General features: G+C 35.8%; 2 protein-coding genes across 3 annotated transcripts; one reads left to right on the forward strand and one right to left on the reverse strand.

Moving 5' to 3' along the window:
- Positions 1-1,858: 1,858 nt before the first annotated feature.
- Positions 1,859-4,793, forward strand: LOC136819703 (calcyclin-binding protein-like). Its single transcript, XM_067075944.1, has 4 exons — positions 1,859-2,064; positions 2,203-2,399; positions 2,742-2,839; positions 4,153-4,793. Exons 2-4 carry the CDS (start codon positions 2,304-2,306, stop codon positions 4,355-4,357), a joined length of 399 nt encoding a protein of 132 aa, XP_066932045.1. The 5' UTR covers positions 1,859-2,064; positions 2,203-2,303; the 3' UTR covers positions 4,358-4,793.
- A 593-nt stretch (positions 4,794-5,386) lies between these two features.
- On the reverse strand, positions 5,387-11,557 carry LOC136819727 (micronuclear linker histone polyprotein-like). 2 transcript variants are annotated; one of them, XM_067075971.1, is made up of 7 exons: positions 10,532-11,557; positions 8,690-8,717; positions 8,400-8,471; positions 7,758-7,978; positions 7,333-7,479; positions 6,767-6,878; positions 5,387-6,093 (listed from the first exon to the last, which is right to left on the reverse strand). In XM_067075971.1, the coding sequence occupies exons 1-7, from the start codon at positions 11,465-11,467 to the stop codon at positions 5,858-5,860; spliced, it is 1,752 nt and encodes a 583-aa protein (XP_066932072.1). In that variant the 5' UTR covers positions 11,468-11,557; the 3' UTR covers positions 5,387-5,857. The 2 variants fall into 2 exon arrangements, with proteins under 2 accessions (XP_066932072.1, XP_066932074.1); XM_067075973.1 differs by having other exon boundaries at positions 8,690-8,720; positions 10,532-11,553.
- Positions 11,558-18,501: the final 6,944 nt, after the last annotated feature.

The raw sequence follows: 18,501 nt of genomic DNA on the forward strand, positions 1-18,501 counted from the left end.
TGATGGAAGTTGTTGGAATCTTTACAAGGTTCTTGACAGAAAATCCTTTGTTTGATGTCAATGATGACAGTGCCATTATTAATTTTGTTAGATCTGACAAATTCAGTGCGGCTGGAACTTCCAGGATTAGAAAAAGCTATATATACTTGTTATCTTTTTTCTTTAAAGAATCAACAAGCCATCAACATCAATAAATTTCACACATTTCCTCATCAGAAACTTTTAAAATTATCTGCCATTATAACTTTCTTGAAGCCGCTCCGAAATTAACCAATCGGTATCGGGTTATAGTATGGTCGTGTTACAAAAATACAGGCTGTTTGTAGGAAAAAAATATGATCTAGCTGAAACTTTCTCCAGACCTTCTCTATAGGATGCTTATACCTCAGGAAAAATTCCCCTAAAATCCCACTGGTGGAACATCCCTTTTTTGGGACATTTCTATTTTCCCCAGGCAAAATCCTAAGGGCGAAATTTTTTGAAAATTTCAAACTTATTTCCAGACAATATCATGTATACCATTCGAAAGCTCTCGAAAAACTATATAGAAGACTTTTAAACGGTCATAGCTGATTTCCTTACCTAACTCGAGATATTTCATGCGCAAGTTCAACTTTTCGCCACACTTTTGTCAAAATTGACCACAAATAGCATCTTCTGCATGAATTATCTTGAGTTAGGTAATGAAATCGGCTATACCTGTTAAAAGTCTTCTATATAGTTTTTCGAGAGCTTTCAAATGGTATACTTGATAATGTCTGAAAATAAGTTTGAAATTTTCAAAAAATTTCGCCCTTAGGGTTTTGCCTGGGGAAAAAAGAAATGTCCCAAAAAAGGGATGTTCCACCAGTGGGATTTTAGGGGAATTTTTCCTGAGGTATAAGCATCCTATAGAGGAGGTCTGGAGAAAGTTTCAGCTAGATCATATTGTTTTCCCGTAAATTATGCTAAACGACCCCACTATTATGTATTGGAATTCCTACGGGAGCTCTTTGTAAAATAGCTAAGTTGGCAAAAAGACTTTTCCCGGGGGTTTGAGGAAAAAACAAAACTGGATCATAATTTGCCTTAAGTCTATTTCAAATTAGCTGGCAGTGTTTTTTCAAACCTCAATAACTTTTGATAGAATTTGAATTAGTTAGCGGTTTTGTGCTCGTTAAAAAGATAATCCAGAGTGGAATATTATCAAAAAAGAAAAAAATCCAAGAAATGGAAAAACAATTTTCTTCTTCTTCATTTTCAATCTTTTTATTTTCCGACCTTTTTGGAGTTTTTTATTTTAAAAGCAATAATTCCACTCCTGTTTGTCTTTTCTCAATGAGCACAAAATCGCTACTTAATTCAAATTATATCAAAAGTTATTGAGGTTTGAAAAAATACTGCCAGCTAATTTGAAATAGACTTTAAATTTACACTGTCACATGCTTAAAATGAATAAGTAATCATTCTATCGTGGGTGCAAAATAAGGCGGAACTAAATATAGCGTCCTTGGCCATAATATTGCTGCCTCATCTCTATTCGCCCGCACGAGAACACAAGCTAATCATTTTTTTCTCGCACACTAAAGGGGAAAAAGAAAGTGATCTATATTCTTCGAAGAAAGAACGTCAAAAAAAACCCATTGACCAAGAGATGTATTTTGGGGTAGAGAATTGATCCTATGAAGACGAAAAAATTTTGGCAAACAGAGGGGCCACCTAGAATATTTTCCAGTAGGGGGGCTACCTGTATCCTAGAAGAAGTTGGGTCCAGTGCATTGCACACGTTCGACTATTATTAAAGTTATTTGAATTTTTAAAAATTTTCATTCGAGTGCCTGTATTAATGGATCATGACGATTCTTTTTTTCAGCTAAAAAAATGATGTTCAAGAACTGGAGAAGATCTTATCAAGTGTAATCAGAAGTAATGTTCGTCAAATTATTGTTCAGTCCATATCTTCACTGAAATCACAAATAGAAAAACTTGAAGCTGAAAAAGCCAAAGCCCAAGCAGCATCCAAAGCGCCATCAGATGAAAAAAGTAGCAACAAACCTATCTACACAGTAAAGATTTCTACATACGGTAAGGGAAATTGAATTTAATATCTAATGAGGGACTCGATTGAAAATATATTAAAAAAGGCATTTGGAGGCTCACAATAAATTAATAGTCTACACATTGGAGTTGATTTATGCTGATTCTGACACAACCTCTATTTAGGTTTTGACGAGTCGAGTAAATTTGTCAAAATTTATGTCAGCATTAAAAACGTAGAAAAGATTAAAGATGATCAAATTCTCTTCGAAACAACCGAGACTTCAATGAAAATGACAGTGCGAAATCACATGGATCGCCACCACGTTCTACATATCCAGAGACTGGCACATCCAATCAATACCACTGCTTGCACTTGTAAAGTAAGCTTGTAACTTTTTTGCACTCGCATATCATTTTATAACGAATTAGCCAAAAAAAAGCGCTCAAAGATAGTAGTTTACTTGTTACAGCAATCAAGTTTCTAACCTTCATGGTTCCTTTTCCATACTTGATGGTACTAATAGTCCTGATCATTGTATTAATCAATGACCGAAAAAAAGTATTGCTGCAAGATTTTGTTTTCTTATAATGATTATGAAAATTTTTGATTCTGACTGATCTCTACTGGTATTGCACCTTACGCTATTAAATCGAACGTTTTTTCGTCATAATGTTATCAATTGCTTGACAGTTTTGTAAGATTAACTATTGTTTCCATTCAGGTAAAAGCCGGTAATATTGTGATAGCACTTCGAAAAGCAGAGGACGGTCAGACATGGGGTGGAATGACTGAAGCACAACGCAAAGATAAAGAGGCAAAGTAAGAGATTTTCGTAATGGATAAATCAAATCCGGTGTTCATAGTGGGCACCAGAATCCATAACCAGCCGATAATTTTAAAAACCACAAAACAAAAGAAAGTCCGAAAAGATTCATTCTGACATCAAAAATCTTGAAGTAACAGACGAAGTGATCTCAAGTAAAATATGCTATATTCCGTATTCTATCTAATACATCATTCAGGCAAAAAGTAAGTACAAAGAATAAAAGCTACTATTTATAAAAGTCATGGTAAAAAAAAAATCGTAAAAATGTTATCAATAAAAAGGCAATTAAAACGTAAAATTGTGGGCACCCCCCCCCCTTTAAAAAGGGGGTTGAGAATTTTACTGAATTTAAAAGAAAGGGGGGCTTGTGAAAATTTCAAATAAAAGGGGTGGCTTGGACATAAAGAGGGGGGTTAATTTTTAAAAGGGGGGGGGGGGCTTGGAAGATTTGGCAATTTGCAAAAGAGTGTTTTCCATTCATTTTTAAATTACTCAAAAATTATTATATTTCCATTCATTTGAATGAAGCAAAAACTCTGTTTCTACAACTCTTGATGGAGTCTGTTGCTTTTTCAACCTTTGCAAGACAGCTGCTTTTGTAAAAGGTTTCATAAAAGGTCGAAAAAAGAGGGGGGTTGAACTTAAACCTGGGAAAAAGAGGGGGTTGAAAAAAAAGAGGGGGGTTGAGGAATTTTCATTTTTAAGAGGGGGGCTGAGCTAAAAGAGGGGGTGTCATTTTTAAGGGGGGCTTGATACCCATCTGCCCACTATGGTGTTTAAGCGTTCTTCAGCTCTTTCTTCGTCGGTTCTTATTTATAGCCACTAATCTCATGCAATAACATTCTATGTTGAAAATGTTTTACTCGCTCTCTGTAGGCTGAGGCTAAATCCGTTAAAACTTGGTACAATAGAATAGGCCTTAAAAATGTTTCACATTTTAGAACCTGCAAATGATTTTTGAATGCTACTACACAGGAATGTTAAAAATTTCAGCTCGATTCGAGGTCTTTCCTTTCAAACGACATCTTTCGAACATTCTTTAATTCTTCAGTGGCCGTAGCATATGGGTAGGGAATCCGGTTGCCGCGATGTACAAAGTCGGGGGTTAGAAGATCCCCCATCCGGGTCATGCGGAAAAGGCCTGAGAGTGATAGCTATTTAATGAATTTCTGCTTGCTCTCAGCAACCACATAGTATAGTAGACGATCGATGGTTATAGTAGTAAAAGGAGTGGCGCTCGTCTAATATTCAGGTAAGACAGTCAAGTAAAAGGTTGCCCTCTTCAACTTCTTCTTCCTTCACACAGGGATAATAAATTCAGCTCGAGCACGCCTTCAGACGCGAACGAAGATCCACAAGCGGGCATCATGAACTTGATGAAGAAGATGTATGATGATGGTGACGATGATATGAAAAGAATGATCAAGAAGACTTGGTATGAATCTTCGCAAAAACAAGGCGGCGCAGGTGCTGGTGGTATGCCAGGAGTGCCTGGTATGCCCGGATTGTAACAAAATATAGTATGTTCTTTGTATGGAGTGAGCAATTAGTGGAATTTTCTTCAGTTCAATTTTCGTAGTGTGCTGTCTATTCTAGAAAGATTCATTTTCAAGTTTTGGGTTATTTGATGGCTTAAGCATTTTTAAGCAATTTTATAGATTAAAGGAATTTCATAAATTCTACTAACTGACACGGCTTAATATAGAGTATAATATCAGGATGACATGAGATGTTCAATTTTTTAAATGATGGAATTTTTTTTCAGCACTAGGATTTTCTATTATTTTTTTTACTATATTTTCGACCAAAACTTATTCTAAACTCGATTTTATAAGTAATTGTTATAAAGTGTAGATGAATTTATTATCAAGAACTGATGCACGAATCAATTGTAATTTCTGTAGGGTTCAGACTTGAAGAAAAGAGAAAGAGATATCAAATATTCAGAAAAAAAAGGTACTTAATTTGTTTTCAGTTCAATTTTTACCTTGAAGGGTAGCCGTACTCGCGACCATTTCTAACACATTGTACTATTCTGCGTCATTTTTACACTTGAGTTTTGTCCCAAAATATGTGATATTCACTACAACCCCTTAGGGGTTTAAAAGGTTACTTATAGAACCATAGTCATTATAAAAACACTGGTCTGGAAGGCTTTCGTCTCTTTTTATTGTTAAAAGATGGACCTTACGTACCAAAATAGATTTATTTTGCAAACTTTTTGATCATGTGATTAGAAAATAGACCAATCCTAAGAGGAGATTTTGGTAACGTGATCAAAAACTATGCAAATGGCAACTTGTCTTTGGTTTGTAACAAAAAAAAATTGAACAAAAAGCTAAAACAATACATTGCCGGACCGGTGTTTTTTATAATGACTATGGTTCTATAAGTAACCTTTTAAACCCCGAAGGGATTGTAGCCGTGAATATCACATATTTTGTGACAAAACACAAATCACGCAAAATAGTACAATAGAACCTCACAGGTTGTCAATTTTAAATGGGTTTTCCGGGTCAAAAACAGGAAAACCATTTTTTAAACATCACATTTTCTTCTATACAAACTAAATACATACATAACTAAATCTTTATCCTTATCTACTACGACATGATATATGATAAACTAAAAATCTTCAATAATGTCCCCATAAAATAAACGCCTCCGCTCTAGATGGGGCGTTTTTGAAATAAGTAGCAGTAAGGGATACTGATATGAAGGAAAGCTTAACTATATGTTAATAATTGTTTTTTCTTAACTATTCGAGCTGACTTTGAAGTATTTTCACGCCTCAAAAATTACAAGGCGTTTGCGCAATAAAGCGATACGGTATGAACATCCGAAAATTTTTGACTTAATTATATAAAAAACGTAGAAGTAAAGTAAATATACGATGGTTTTTACAAACACACATGGCCTTCAGTTATTTTGTTGGTCAACGCCCCCTCCCCTCTGTTTGAATTGTCTTATGTGGGAGGAGAGCAATAATTTTTAAAAGTAGCTTCTTATGGTTAAACTGATTGCTCCTCGGCATATCGTCGATTGCGTAATCTTCTTTTTCTGCGAGTTGCAGAAGGCTGAGGTAAATGGTTCTCATATCCGTCGTCGTTGTTTGTCACGTGATCGTCTGAGAGTGTTGTGATTGGTTGATATGTTGTGTCGTCGTCTTTGTTATCGAGATGATGGCCGCTTGGTATTACAATCTCGTTCGTTTCATTTGCGTTGGTTGCAAAATCTTGGTTTAGTTCTACAAAACATATTTACATTTCGGGGAAGTCAAAATCGTAGACCCTTAAAAAACCGCTAGTGGATGCCGGCAGCCTACATTTCGAGTAGACCATAACATCTATCCCGAAACAGTAATCTTTGCCTTTATTTACTTTAGGTGGAACTTGCCTATTACAGTTTGGAGAATAACATAGAATCTTTAATAGTCCTGTAGAATTTGGAGTCAACCTAGAAAAGATTCGAATAAAATGTTTCTCTACACCGTTGGAAAGATAATTTTATCAGAATGTGGGGTAGAGTCTATTTTTACACCTTGGACAAAAGAAGTTATTGACAAAAGAGTGACAGGTGGTATAAACCTTCTACTCGAATTTTTTCTAGGTTAGCTCTATTTTCGACAAAGTTCTACAGGACTAAAAAGACGATTTGGGTAATATGGTATATAGAAACATTAATAAATCCCTTTTTAATATTAGCTGTGATAGAACATCGCGTTGTATTGCCTCGTGCGTAACCTATGCGGTACTTCTTAAGATTTACCTTGTCCTATTTTATTAGCTAAGGTGAGGCCCAATTTCGACATAATTAGTCTCATTCGACGGAGTGAGCCTAACTATGATTTTTGTAAATAAGTTTAGTAAACCTAAATCTTTATCTTTGTATATGGTGTGGTAAACGCCAGATTTTCTTACCTTGCTTTTGTGTGGGCTGGTCGCTCTTGTTAGCGATGCAATCACGAGTGATCGTCAAAACTTCATCTTTCAAGTCTTCTGAAAGCTTTCGTCTCATTCGATCAGTTGAATGCTAGCAGGGAACAGTTTAAAACGACTTTATTAGTTGGTATGTTAGAAACGGATTTTTGCATTTCTTTGCTATTCCTGAAACCCAGGTCCAACTATCTAAATGTGGATCTGATGAACTCACTTCTTCTTACACATACCTTATCTGCCCTTTTTTGTCGTAATAAGGGCCGGCGTTAAAAAGGCCGGTGTAAAAAGGGCCAAAATTTTGCAAATTTTACTTAAAAGTGGCATTAATTTTTTACCATTTTTTTTCTCTATTCAAAGGATTTTGGTTATATGATTCGAAGATTAAAAATTATCCATTGGTGTAAGCCCAAAATCAGGCTGTGGCGTAACAAGGGCCGGTGTTAAATTAGGGCCGGCGTAAAAAGGGCCGATAAGGTAGTCTAGCCTGCTGCCCGATGAATTTCCTTGTTTCGAAACTCTCATCTATGTTTATTTTTAACTGTGCCTACCTTTCTCGTAGGAGATGTAAAATCAGCGGGTGGTTCAATTTCCCGCCCTTCTTTGATGGCGTTTTCGTGTTCTTCTACGGCCTCCTCGTAATTTTTTTTGTGCGACTTACATTCTTGTTCCGCCTCAGCTAGTTGTCTCTCGATCTCCTATTGAGAAAGAATATGTTAATATCACTGCTGTACACTTTTTGATCTTATTTTATGACTTAACTTAAGGTTAGTTTAGGTTTTCTTTTAAATTTTTTCTAAGTTGCATCTTTTTCTTTATAAAACTTTGTAAGATCATATTGCTGATCCACGTAAAATTTTTATCGATCTATTTATCGAATACTACAATCTACAAGATTACCACTTACTCACTTTAACTTATTTGCGACACCGCTAGAGATAATGAGGTAATTTCAGTTTAAAAATAGGCACCATACCTGTTTTTGTTTTCGAATAGTTGCTACTTTATCGTTTGCGTAATTCATTTGTGTTTTCAAAGATTTCAAGTATAGCCCGTAATCTCTTTCTGGAGTTTCGCTGCTATCTTCTTTACCACTTGCTGTTGGGTTTCTACTTCTTGATGTTGTCTGCTTCCGACCGCTGTATTTTTTCTCGGCATATCTGAACATACTGTCCAACAGTTGTTGTTGTATGCGCTCTGTTGATATGTGAAAAATATGGAGAAGGTAGTAGGGGAGGTTTAAAACGCTGTTAAGGAGGTCTCAAGTGAGGTCGGTTAAAGAAAGTCTCTACAAAGCAGAAGCAGCCCCCAAATAATTTTTTCAAAAATGGTTATTTTGCAAAATGCAAAGGTTTCTTTTTTAATTTGTCATAATTGTCTTTTATGGGCATGTTTTGAGTGTATTTTTAAGCAATCTAGCGCTCAAATTTTCAAAATTCCCCCCCTCGGGCCAAACCATGGTTGGCCCTCGCGGTGTCACTAAACTTCAGCCCCCCCCCCCAATATTAAAATGCTTCCTACGGCACTGAGAAGGATGTTGTACACTAACCAATTAAGCCGGCCGGATTTCGAAATTACCGAAATTGAAACCTAATAACTTGAAAAAAATCTATCTTACTTCTTTTTGAATCAGGAAGGTTTGCAAAAGTTGAACCTTGACGTATCTCATCTTCTTGCAGTTGTTTGAGACCTAGGACGAAGAATTCAATTGGAATACTTTACCTTAACAAAGGAAGTTCTGACATTTTAACTTTATAGCTGTCTCTCCATTAGAAAGGTAAATTCCAAAAAAAAGCAAAGCTCAAAATCTAACAATATTTGCGAAACATATCCGCGATAAAAGAGGTAAAGAATGTAAAATTTCGTAAAAATTCCTAAAAGTTTCAAAAACAAAATACATGGGCATACCTTTTACCGAATTCTTTCTTGCCTTCTCCTGCTGAATAAAAAGAGAAGCTACAAAGTTGAATGTCTATGGTAAGTTGGTAAATAATCAGCTGAGAGCGAACTTCAGAGTTTATTAAAAAAAAACAATCGATAAGAGCTTTGAAGGTTCATTTTAGCTCATTTTAGTGCCCAAGATTATAAAATTGAAGACATTTTTTGTTAAGAAGTTCTTCGATCGAGGGAATTCCTTGAAGAAATTTGAAGTATCGATGTTTACTACTCGAGGCACTCTCTGAATGGGCTGAGTGCTATGCGTCTCGTCGGCATGCCTGCGAGAGACTCAGATAGAGAAGAAATAGTAAATTTTTTAGTTTTTTGCTCTATACAAGGACTTCTAAATTTCTAACTATTTGAGGAACAACTTTAAACAACCTCTATTTTTCCAAGGTTTCTAACCCTTATTTTTATTGAGGAGAGGGAAAGTTTAGTTATAAGATTTAAAACGTATTCTCAAAAAAGCTACAAGTTTTGAAAAAGAATAGCACCAGGTTCATTTACCCGTTTAACACTTTCCCAGCCACGTGAGAATTTTCTATTGTTGTGTAATATGGTACTTGTAGTGGATTGAATTCATTCCAATGTGTTTGTAAATATTTTTAACCATTTTTCATCATAATTTTAAGGGGTTTTAAAACCACTATTTTTCATAACGGTCTTTAAGCTTAAGGATTTAAGTTACGTAGACATAAAATTGTGATTACATAATTATTGGGAGGTCAAACCATAGTCAAAAGCCTATGGGAAAGCCTAAATTTAATTTTGGTTATGTATAATTGACTGACTCATTCTTTCAGATTTATTTATGGCTGTTGTATAAATTGAGGGTTGATTTCGGAGGGATGTTAAGTGACATGATGTTCGAAGCGGGTCCCTTAAATTGGAAGAATTTACGACCGCTACTGTAGTACAAGAGGATAAAGAATTTGGAACAACACTGCTTTAACGGACCAACTAACTAAGTCCTTAAGTCCGCATTGAGAAAAGTCAGGTATACTGTAGCTCAGATAGCCTGGAGACCCATGCTATGATTTCTTCTTTGATAAATTGATGGCGAAATGTATAGCATGGTACGGGCTGAGAGTTTGAATTTCCCAGATCCTAATAACGGTTGAAAACATAGCCAATCAAATTTTGTTATTCTTTTACTGGTCACACTTTCTTAGAGAAAGCGCAACTTTCGAAATTTGGTTTTTATTTTAGTAAGTGAGGACAGCGCTAAATTCGAATTTCCCACTGTAAAAAATGTCAGTCCAATATTGGACTCACAGCTCAAACCCGTCTTGTGTACATCAAATTATAAAAAAACACACGACGGGTCTCCTGTCTATAGCTCAGCTGGCTTTCATTCGAACCTATATTTGAATCCTTCTAAAAGGATGGTTCTCTCAGCTTAAAATGCCTCTTTAGAATAATTTCGGTTAAATATCAACAACAATTTGAGTTATGCTCGATTGAGCCTCCTGGTGCGTGTGCTACGGTGCTCCTTAGGTACTCACTTAAAAATAACTTGACGTCATGTACCCCTCTCCCCTGTAATGAACATCTTAAGCCTTACCTTCGGCCGAAGACAGTTTTAAAGATCGAAATAGAGGAGAGAGTCTGTACTGTTGACCCTCGCTAATTCGAACTTGAACGGAAAGTCTTATTTTCTCGAGTAACAGAGATATTCGAATTATAGAGAGAGTATTTTAAGAGGGTTTTTTTCCTTACGGGAACTGAGAAAAAGTTCGAATTATAGTAAGATTCGAATGCAATAGAAGTTCGAATAAGCGAGAGTTAGCTGTATTCAAAAAAATAGCATACCTTCTCATCGGTGCTTGCAAACATGGAAAGTTTTTGTTGAATCTTTGATGAAGTTTTTCGTGCGGTCGATAGACGAAAATCATTGAATGCTGGTTGCTTTTTGCTAGCTGAATTGTTTCTTTTAGTAGAAATTGTAGGATGATTCTTCTCACTATCACCAGTGGCGGGAGATTCATTCCTCACATGAGACAAGGGTGAATCTGTTCTACCTTTATTTTCTATTTCGCGATTCTTTAAAATTTCCGGATTTAGATTTTCATTTACGGCGACTTCCTCGACTTTCTTTTCGTTGGTTCTTTGTGAACGGAGAGTGTTTTCCCTACATCGCTCCTTCCTCGACGTCTTTTGCTTTTCACCGTGAAATTCGTTTACCTCGGGTTCGTCAGACTTGTCTTGTCCTTCAAATTGTGGAGAAAGACTCCTTTGATAGGTTGTGTTGTCCCTTTCGTCGTGATGGTCATCACCCCCGTTATCCTTTGCGTCCTCAAATGCATCATCATGCCTCCCATAATTCTCTTCAACGCTGCTCGCTTCTTCTTCAAAAGCTCCAAAAGACGATCCAATGCTGGTCACACTACTCTGTCTTAGCGAAGATGCACCATCATCGAATCCGACGCTGTTATAACTGAAACGTGTTTGTCCTTTGAAAACACCGTTAACCGAATACTTCACCAAATAAGAACAACGGCCCCTGTTGCAAGACCAATCAGTATCGGAAACCTCACTTTCTGAAACCGTATCTTTACTGCCATCCCGATCTACGCTCCGAGTATAAGTACCGTAATATGTTCCAGAGGAGAGCGTCTTTCTAACCGGTGTGTGATTCGGAGATTCTACTGTAAAAATCTTTCCACAATTCGTACACTTCTTTTCCTCGTGTAAACACTGCTTTATGAAATCTTGCTCAAAATTAGCAGGGCTCATCGGAGGACCCATGATGGAATCCGAGAACAAGATCCAATGTAGTAACAAATCAAACTGAGCTGATTGATTGAAGTGGAGAGAGATACATAGACACAAATATATTATCTGAAAGTGTTATGAATTAATTAGATTCAAGGATGTGATAGTCATCTTCACTAAAAAACCATAGTTTTAACCACAAAAGAGAGAGGAAAGAAAATTCATATCTTCCATACGACGAGGACGAATGTTCTTGTCACCTTGTTAAAAAGAAATGTTACGTTGTCGTGATCTAATAATAAACTTTGTGTTCCCAGATATGACATAACTTTCAACCTCCATTTTCGTAAAAAAATCTTGATTTGATTGAGCAATGGCCCTACGAAGACTATATTCCATCAACGATGATTGATTTTACACTTCGATCATAAATACACCTATGTTATTCTATTATTGAATATAAGATTCGTTGTAGCAAAATTTCATGCTCCATCCGATGAGTACTAGTTATCGCACGACTTCGAGTGCAATACGAGAAATATTTTACGAGCTCCGAGATTTTTCCGTAATATTTTTCCGAGTCTTTAGGCGAGGAAAAATATCGGTAAAATCTCGGAACGAGTAAAATATCGAGTATTGCACGAGGAATCGTCGATTTTTTACTCAGTTTTGGGGTTAGCAGTTTAGCCTACAACGTCATTTTTTTGGCTATAAAGACTTTTGCTAGGCATCTCCTGTCTCAAAAAAGTTTCAAAATCATATCCTTTTTCGAGCCAGTCACATGCGGTTACACTAAAGGTCCTAAGGGATCGCCCCGCTAGTATTTGATTGTTACAATTTCCATATAAACGATTGGTGTCGGCAGTTTTCTCAAAATTCATCCACAGAGGGGGCTGTGATTGTTTGTAGGGAGTCAAGGTATCAGCCTCGCGATTGTTTGTTAACGAACCTCTCCCCCCTCCTTTATCTCTCAAAATCGAATCATAACTACGCCTACTTGATATAAGATCACTTTTTTTTGGCTCGTCCACTTTGGAAATCATGGCAATTTGAAAAAATGAAAAAATTGGGTAGAAGGGGCCTTTTCGTGAACCAGCTTATCTCACGTTAATATTTCGTTAGTGAAATTCTATTTGAAGATTTTGTTATCGTCGGGTTTGTATGGACAAAAAAATTGAGCTTATGGTGACGAGACTGCTTCATATCATCAAAATCCTATTAAAACGTCCACAAATTCAAGTGTTGGAGTTTGTCTGGTATTTTAAGTACGTCAAAAAATCTCTTCTTTTCCTATGTTTATCACGACTCTTTGGGATTAAATGTGTCATCAATCCTAATCCTTGTTTTTTTTGTGTGACGGGTTAATGTATATTTTGGTTCAAATCCTCTAGAAAACTTCAACGAAAAACTTAGAAAGCTTCTTCAACACGCTAGAATCATTAACTCAAACCTCCGTAACATACCAGGATTCTTTGGAAGTATTGAAAAATTACCGAAACTTCTACATATTGGATACGGACTCTTCCAGAAAATGTCCGTATATGAGGGGGGTTGGAGGATATAGTGTCCGGGGGTAGTGGAAAATCTACAAAATTTGCCTTGTCTGGGGGTAAACTTGCTCTATTTGGGGGTAACTTTGCTCTGTTTGAGGGTAAATTTGATTGTCCATGGAGTCAACTACTGCTTGTTCGGGTTAGACCTGCTGTCCGGGGGTGGGGGGTAAATTTCCAAAAAATATTATATCCTCCACCCCCCCCCCCATATACAATTTTTTTCTGGAAAAGCCTGTATATGGAGAATTCACATTCGTGCAAATAAATAAGGTGACTCAAGCATTCTTGCAAAATTAGCCGAGAGCCTATAATATTGAGAATCTTTGCCCTGCAATCTCCTGCTGTCACCTTGACAACTCTACTTTGTGAGGGTGTGAATGTTGTTAAGGTTTAAAAAAGTGAGTTTAAGGTCAGTTATACTAGTACTGCTGGTTACGTAATCTTTTCATCGATATCAAAAAATCCGTATTTTGTTTATCACGATCACGAATCTTTTACCACTTCTTAAAGACTAACAACATTCTTGCCAGGTAACAATAAAGAACACACTATCGCGCCAAGAATCTTTATAATCATATTGTGGTGGTTTTTAAACACCGAATAAAAATCAGTCTTAGAATAATATTTAGATTTATGAGCTATATCTCGTCATTCTCACTTCTTTTTGGTGCCTTTATGCGTATTTGTCATTACCCCTAACTAATCTCTCTTTATATGTCAAACTACCAGTTAAACTTTCGACTCTGGGAGAATTCGATTCAATTAAATTTGCGAAGAGCTTAATTTTGCGAGGCAGCAACCTTTTTTAATTTTGGCGAGAACTAATAGCAGGTAAATTGTTCTTTTTGTCTGAAAATTAGTGTTTTAGACAAAAATTAGGATTTTATTAGAAAATCAAGAGAAAACTGAAAATCTTTTTTGCGATATAGCAATTTTTTCTAACGTTGACGACAACTAATTTTAGCGAAAAAAACTCGCCATTATACATATTATACATTATACATTATACATTTTACATATATCAGTGGTTTACTCCCAGATATTACTTATTTACTTATTTACTACCCCATCGCCGGATATTACATATCTTCCATCTGATGTGTATGCGCGTGAACATTTTCTGGAAGAGCCCAAGATTTGGACACTATTTATGCAACTTTCTTTTCTGCGATTTTACTCAGATTTGCTAGCCTAATGGACGATCAAATTTAGTCTCAAATTATGTATTAATGATTTCGTGGTAGGCAAAATCAACTAAGATGTGTATCATATTATTCAATGATAATGTAATATTATTAAAACGATACTCTTTGAGTGATCAAAACCTCAAAAGTCCAAGAACAGAAATTGCCAGACTGTGTAATTGAATTATAGGTAACAGTATCTCAAATAGCTACCTAAAGTCTGTTCCGAAACAAAAAGTAGTCCGTACATTTTTTAACATTTCCCGATCGAGGGAAAAAAACATTGTCACAAGGACATTGTCGAAAAAATAATCTTGAAAGATTGTGGTTTCGATCCCTGTTTGGGTTATACCTTAGACCTCAGAAAGGTACTTGACGTCCCTACGCTCTAAGTTCAACAATTAAATGGCGGATGAAGGGTAACTGGTGAAACCGGATTGCCATACCCTATCTCCCTATCTTCTGGTGGACAGCTTTCCATTTCCGCCCTTGACTGTTGGCTCAAAAGTCACTTCTTACTACTATTAACACAAATTTAATTAAGAAATTTCACGATTTATATATTTCTTATTGGGGCCTTTCGATTCTGTCATGAGAAACTCAGGGAGGTAAAGAAGCACTTGAAAAATTTTGTGCAAGGATAACATTTTTGAGGATTTGACACGTATTTTTGCTGTGACAGCTTTGATGATCATAAATGCAAGTGAAGTGACTTGTCTTTTTCACACAGGAATGTCTTCGATGAAATGTGACAAGAAATTTTCGAGGTAGGAGTGGCTATATTTTCGGATTTTGACAATTCAATTTGTCAACTGCATATTTATTTGTCCAAGTATTCTATGAAAAAACAAGAGCCGCAAAAGATGCGGTTAAAAATTTCCTCCATAACATCTATATAATATACATAATGACAGTGTCAATAAAAAAAATGTAAAAATTAGACTTTTGCAATGTAATGTAGTCAATCAAAAATGAATTGAATGTTGAAAGCTCGAAACTTTCTACCCAAAGGTCAAATTCAAAATATCATTAAATTTAACTTCCATAAGAAACAACATCAAAAAATGAAAAAATGGTGCCACATCGATTTATTGAGCTTCTTCGTTGTATTGTCTTCGTTCATCTTCTCCCTCTTTCCTCCATCAAGGTCAATTCGACTTATAAACAATTATGTGAGTCGAGTTTGAATAATCCAAGCCATTGACCGTTAAATGCGACAGCTCCAGAAATGACCATTTCATTTATGTGTAGCATCATGAAAAAAGTTCCAATCTTGTTCAAATTTACACATGAGCTGCATTTTAGTCTCCATTGTCATATTCCATTTAATCGGTATTTGAAATAATTCTGTGTCGAGTTTGAAAAATCAAGCCACCAAATAATTCGTTAAACGAGACCGAACTAGAAATAACCATTTTCACACGTAGCATCATGGAAAAAGTTTCAATCTTGTTCAAATTTACACATGAGCTGCATTTTAGTCTCCATTGTCATATTCCATTTAATCGGTATTTGAAATAATTCTGTGTCAAGTTTGAAAAATCAAAGCCACCAATTCGTTAAACGAGGACAGATCTAGAAATAACCATTTTCACACGTAGCATCATGGAGAAAGTTCCAATCCTGTTCTAATTCAGTTTACTTGAAATGATTTTGTGTCGAGTTTGAAAATCATGCCACACCTGACGGTGCCTGACGGTTGTTAACAAACAGCGACAGATCCAGAAGTAACCTTGTGTAGCATCAAGAAATATGTTCCAACTTATTCAAACACACGAGCTGCATTTCCGTTTATTTATTTCTATATTAGAAGCCATTAAATTCCTAAAAATAAAATCTTTTTGAAAACAAGAAACTAAAAATGAAACTGATTTAAGGTAGAATTTTCACTCAGAAAGCTTTATGAAAACTTGAGCAAAAACTACACGATATGACAGAATGTTGAAAAAGTTTACAAAGAAAAATCAATACAAAGTTTCTTTGGTTTGAAAGTCTCTTGACCACTAAAGCAAAGAAAATGTTCAAGAACAAAGAACATCTTGTTTTGTTTTGAAAACGTTTGTTCTTTAAGGAGCGCGGAATCAGAAAATATATCTTTTATAGCCAGTACCCGACTTTAGCAAGCTTTTCCCTGTCCAGACGGCAGAAAGTGTGTTACTGGTATCAAGCGCCGTTTCTACCAAAACGGACAGACAGAAGGGCGGTGGCGTAATACTGTACATGGGCGTAGAATGGCGGTAAAAAACCGCGCACTGGAAAAGGAGGAGAAAGCGCACCGTTTTAAGAAAAATTTCCCTTGAGCAGGAAATTTTTAAATATAATATTTGTCACTTTTATTTACTTTTTTTGTCATATTGTTTAAAACCATTTTTCCATAACAGCTACAGTATAAAATGACCGCTGAAGATATTTCGATTTATCAGACAAAAAGATTAGGCCAATCTCACGGTACCCAAGGGGTACCTATACATTTTTTACAATAATTCGAATGATCTAAGTTTGGCAATCTAGGAATAATCTCGTTAACCTTTTGAAAATTCAGATTTTTTGACTCAAAAACTGTTAGGTTTTTTTAATTTCACCGATTTTTTCTGAACTGTGGGTGTGATTCTATCGCCGCACATAGTGTCAGTTTGTAAACCAAACCCCCCCTGGGAATTTCAAGTACAGTCACTGCACCAAAAGAAAAACACGTAATGTTTCATGACTTAGATTTTGCACAATCAATTTTAGTCAATCTCCTGTCTAATTCTTTTTGAGATATCACCTTTGAATGGTAATAAAGTCGAGTTTAACTTGTAGTTGTATAGTATGACCTCTTATTACAGATCTGGATAGTATTATATCGTTTGTGCCCGGTAGGGGCTTTTGTTGCTTTTTTAATTTAAAATAACCTTACCATAACTATACGTAGCCCTAAAATACAATTGAAAGCTCATAGAAAAACTTTCGAGTGCAGTCGTTGCAACCAAAAAACCAAATCAAAACACTAAAGGTTTCCTGTCTTTGTCTTAGCGCACTTGAATTTCACTTTAAGTGGCTGTCTGAAATTTTTTTAAGTCATCACTTTCATAACAGGCTCGATTTCTTGTAAAATATATCACAATACACCCTGTGTCACAGACCCATTAGGACCCCAGCCTCACTGGAACCCTATCCCCACTGGAAAATTTGGGAAAAATTTCGTCCCCGGTGGGAAAATACCCTGTAATTTCAGTCCCAACTGGGAAAGTGACTTTGATTTCGTCCCCATTCGAAATTTCATGTTCAAAAATTGCACTCTAAAACCATGCCCATTGGAATTTTTTAACCTTGGAACAATAGAATTTCTATCCCCATTGGGATTTCAATATAAATTTTTATCCCATTTGAGGAAAAAAGTTCCACCAGGGTTGTGAGACAGGGGAGTCACAACAATATCATTATAAAAATTAAATTTGGACCAGATTTTCATCATGCCATATGGGATGATATTAGAAGGGTACAATAACCCGAGTTACTTTTAGAAGGTTTATCCCTTATTTCAAGACACTCAAAGTTCTAGCCTAATGTTTGACGGATTTGTGGCAGTTGAGAACCGTTAAAACAATTCTGACTCGATGATGGCTTACGGAGTACACGTTTTTTACAAGAAAAAAGACTTTGTGGACAAAATGGTGAAAATAACTATACAAGAACATAAGGCTTCGATGGCCAAAATGCTAAGAACAAGTTAAAACCATTTTAAGGCTTTATGGACAAAATGGTGAAAATAAGAACATTTTAAGAACATTTCTAGGCTTGAAACCCCGAAAAGTTAAGAACATCCCAAGGCTTTTAGCCCCAAGCTTTTTTGACTTTTGTATCCCCAGGGGGGGGATAGAATCTACCACCCTCGATTATTTTTGATCTAGGTCATGAAATTTGGTACAGATGTACTCCATCATGACACAAATTTCCTGGAACAAAAAAAAAATTGATGACGTCATTCAAAAACCGATGACGTCATCACAAAATTTCCACCTGTCGGCATAAAGCCAAAATATATGGTTTACAAAAATTTCTATTACAATCGAACCAATAATGATATTTAGATTCTGTTTAAAAATTCTGGTTCTGGTTAAAGGTTCTTCTTTAACATAATTGCCGGTTTTCATGAAGATTTTATCTTAAAATTAACTCATTAACTCATGAAGATGAGTTAAATTTTCAAAATTTGATGACGTCATTAATGATGACGTCATCATTTTAAATTTTTTTCTTCTAATTTTTCAAATTTATATTGTCAATACCTATCACGTGTCAAAATTTGAAGATGATTGAATAAATAGTTTAAAAGTTATCAACAATT

This window comes from Clytia hemisphaerica, unplaced genomic scaffold, assembly GCF_902728285.1.
Source record: "Clytia hemisphaerica strain Z4C2 unplaced genomic scaffold, Clytia hemisphaerica genome assembly, whole genome shotgun sequence".
NCBI lineage: Eukaryota > Metazoa > Cnidaria > Hydrozoa > Leptothecata > Clytiidae > Clytia > Clytia hemisphaerica.

What these genes read in the sequence shown, in the direction of transcription:
- LOC136819703 (XM_067075944.1), top strand. Translation starts at nt 2,304, where the DNA reads ATGAAAATGACAGTGCGAAATCACATGGATCGCCACCACGTTCTACAT. An exon ending in CCACTGCTTGCACTTGTAAA is followed by an intron (nt 2,400 to 2,741) that starts GTAAGCTTGTAA and finishes GTTTCCATTCAG; the next exon opens with GTAAAAGCCGGTAATATTGT. An exon ending in CGCAAAGATAAAGAGGCAAA is followed by an intron (nt 2,840 to 4,152) that starts GTAAGAGATTTT and finishes TCCTTCACACAG; the next exon opens with GGATAATAAATTCAGCTCGA.
- LOC136819727 (XM_067075973.1), bottom strand. Translation starts at nt 11,467, where the DNA reads ATGGGTCCTCCGATGAGCCCTGCTAATTTTGAGCAAGATTTCATAAAG. An exon ending in TTGCAAGCACCGATGAGAAG is followed by an intron (nt 8,721 to 10,531) that starts GTATGCTATTTT and finishes CTTTTTATTCAG; the next exon opens with CAGGAGAAGGCAAGAAAGAA. An exon ending in CTATTCGAAAACAAAAACAG is followed by an intron (nt 7,480 to 7,757) that starts GTATGGTGCCTA and finishes CTTTCTCAATAG; the next exon opens with GAGATCGAGAGACAACTAGC.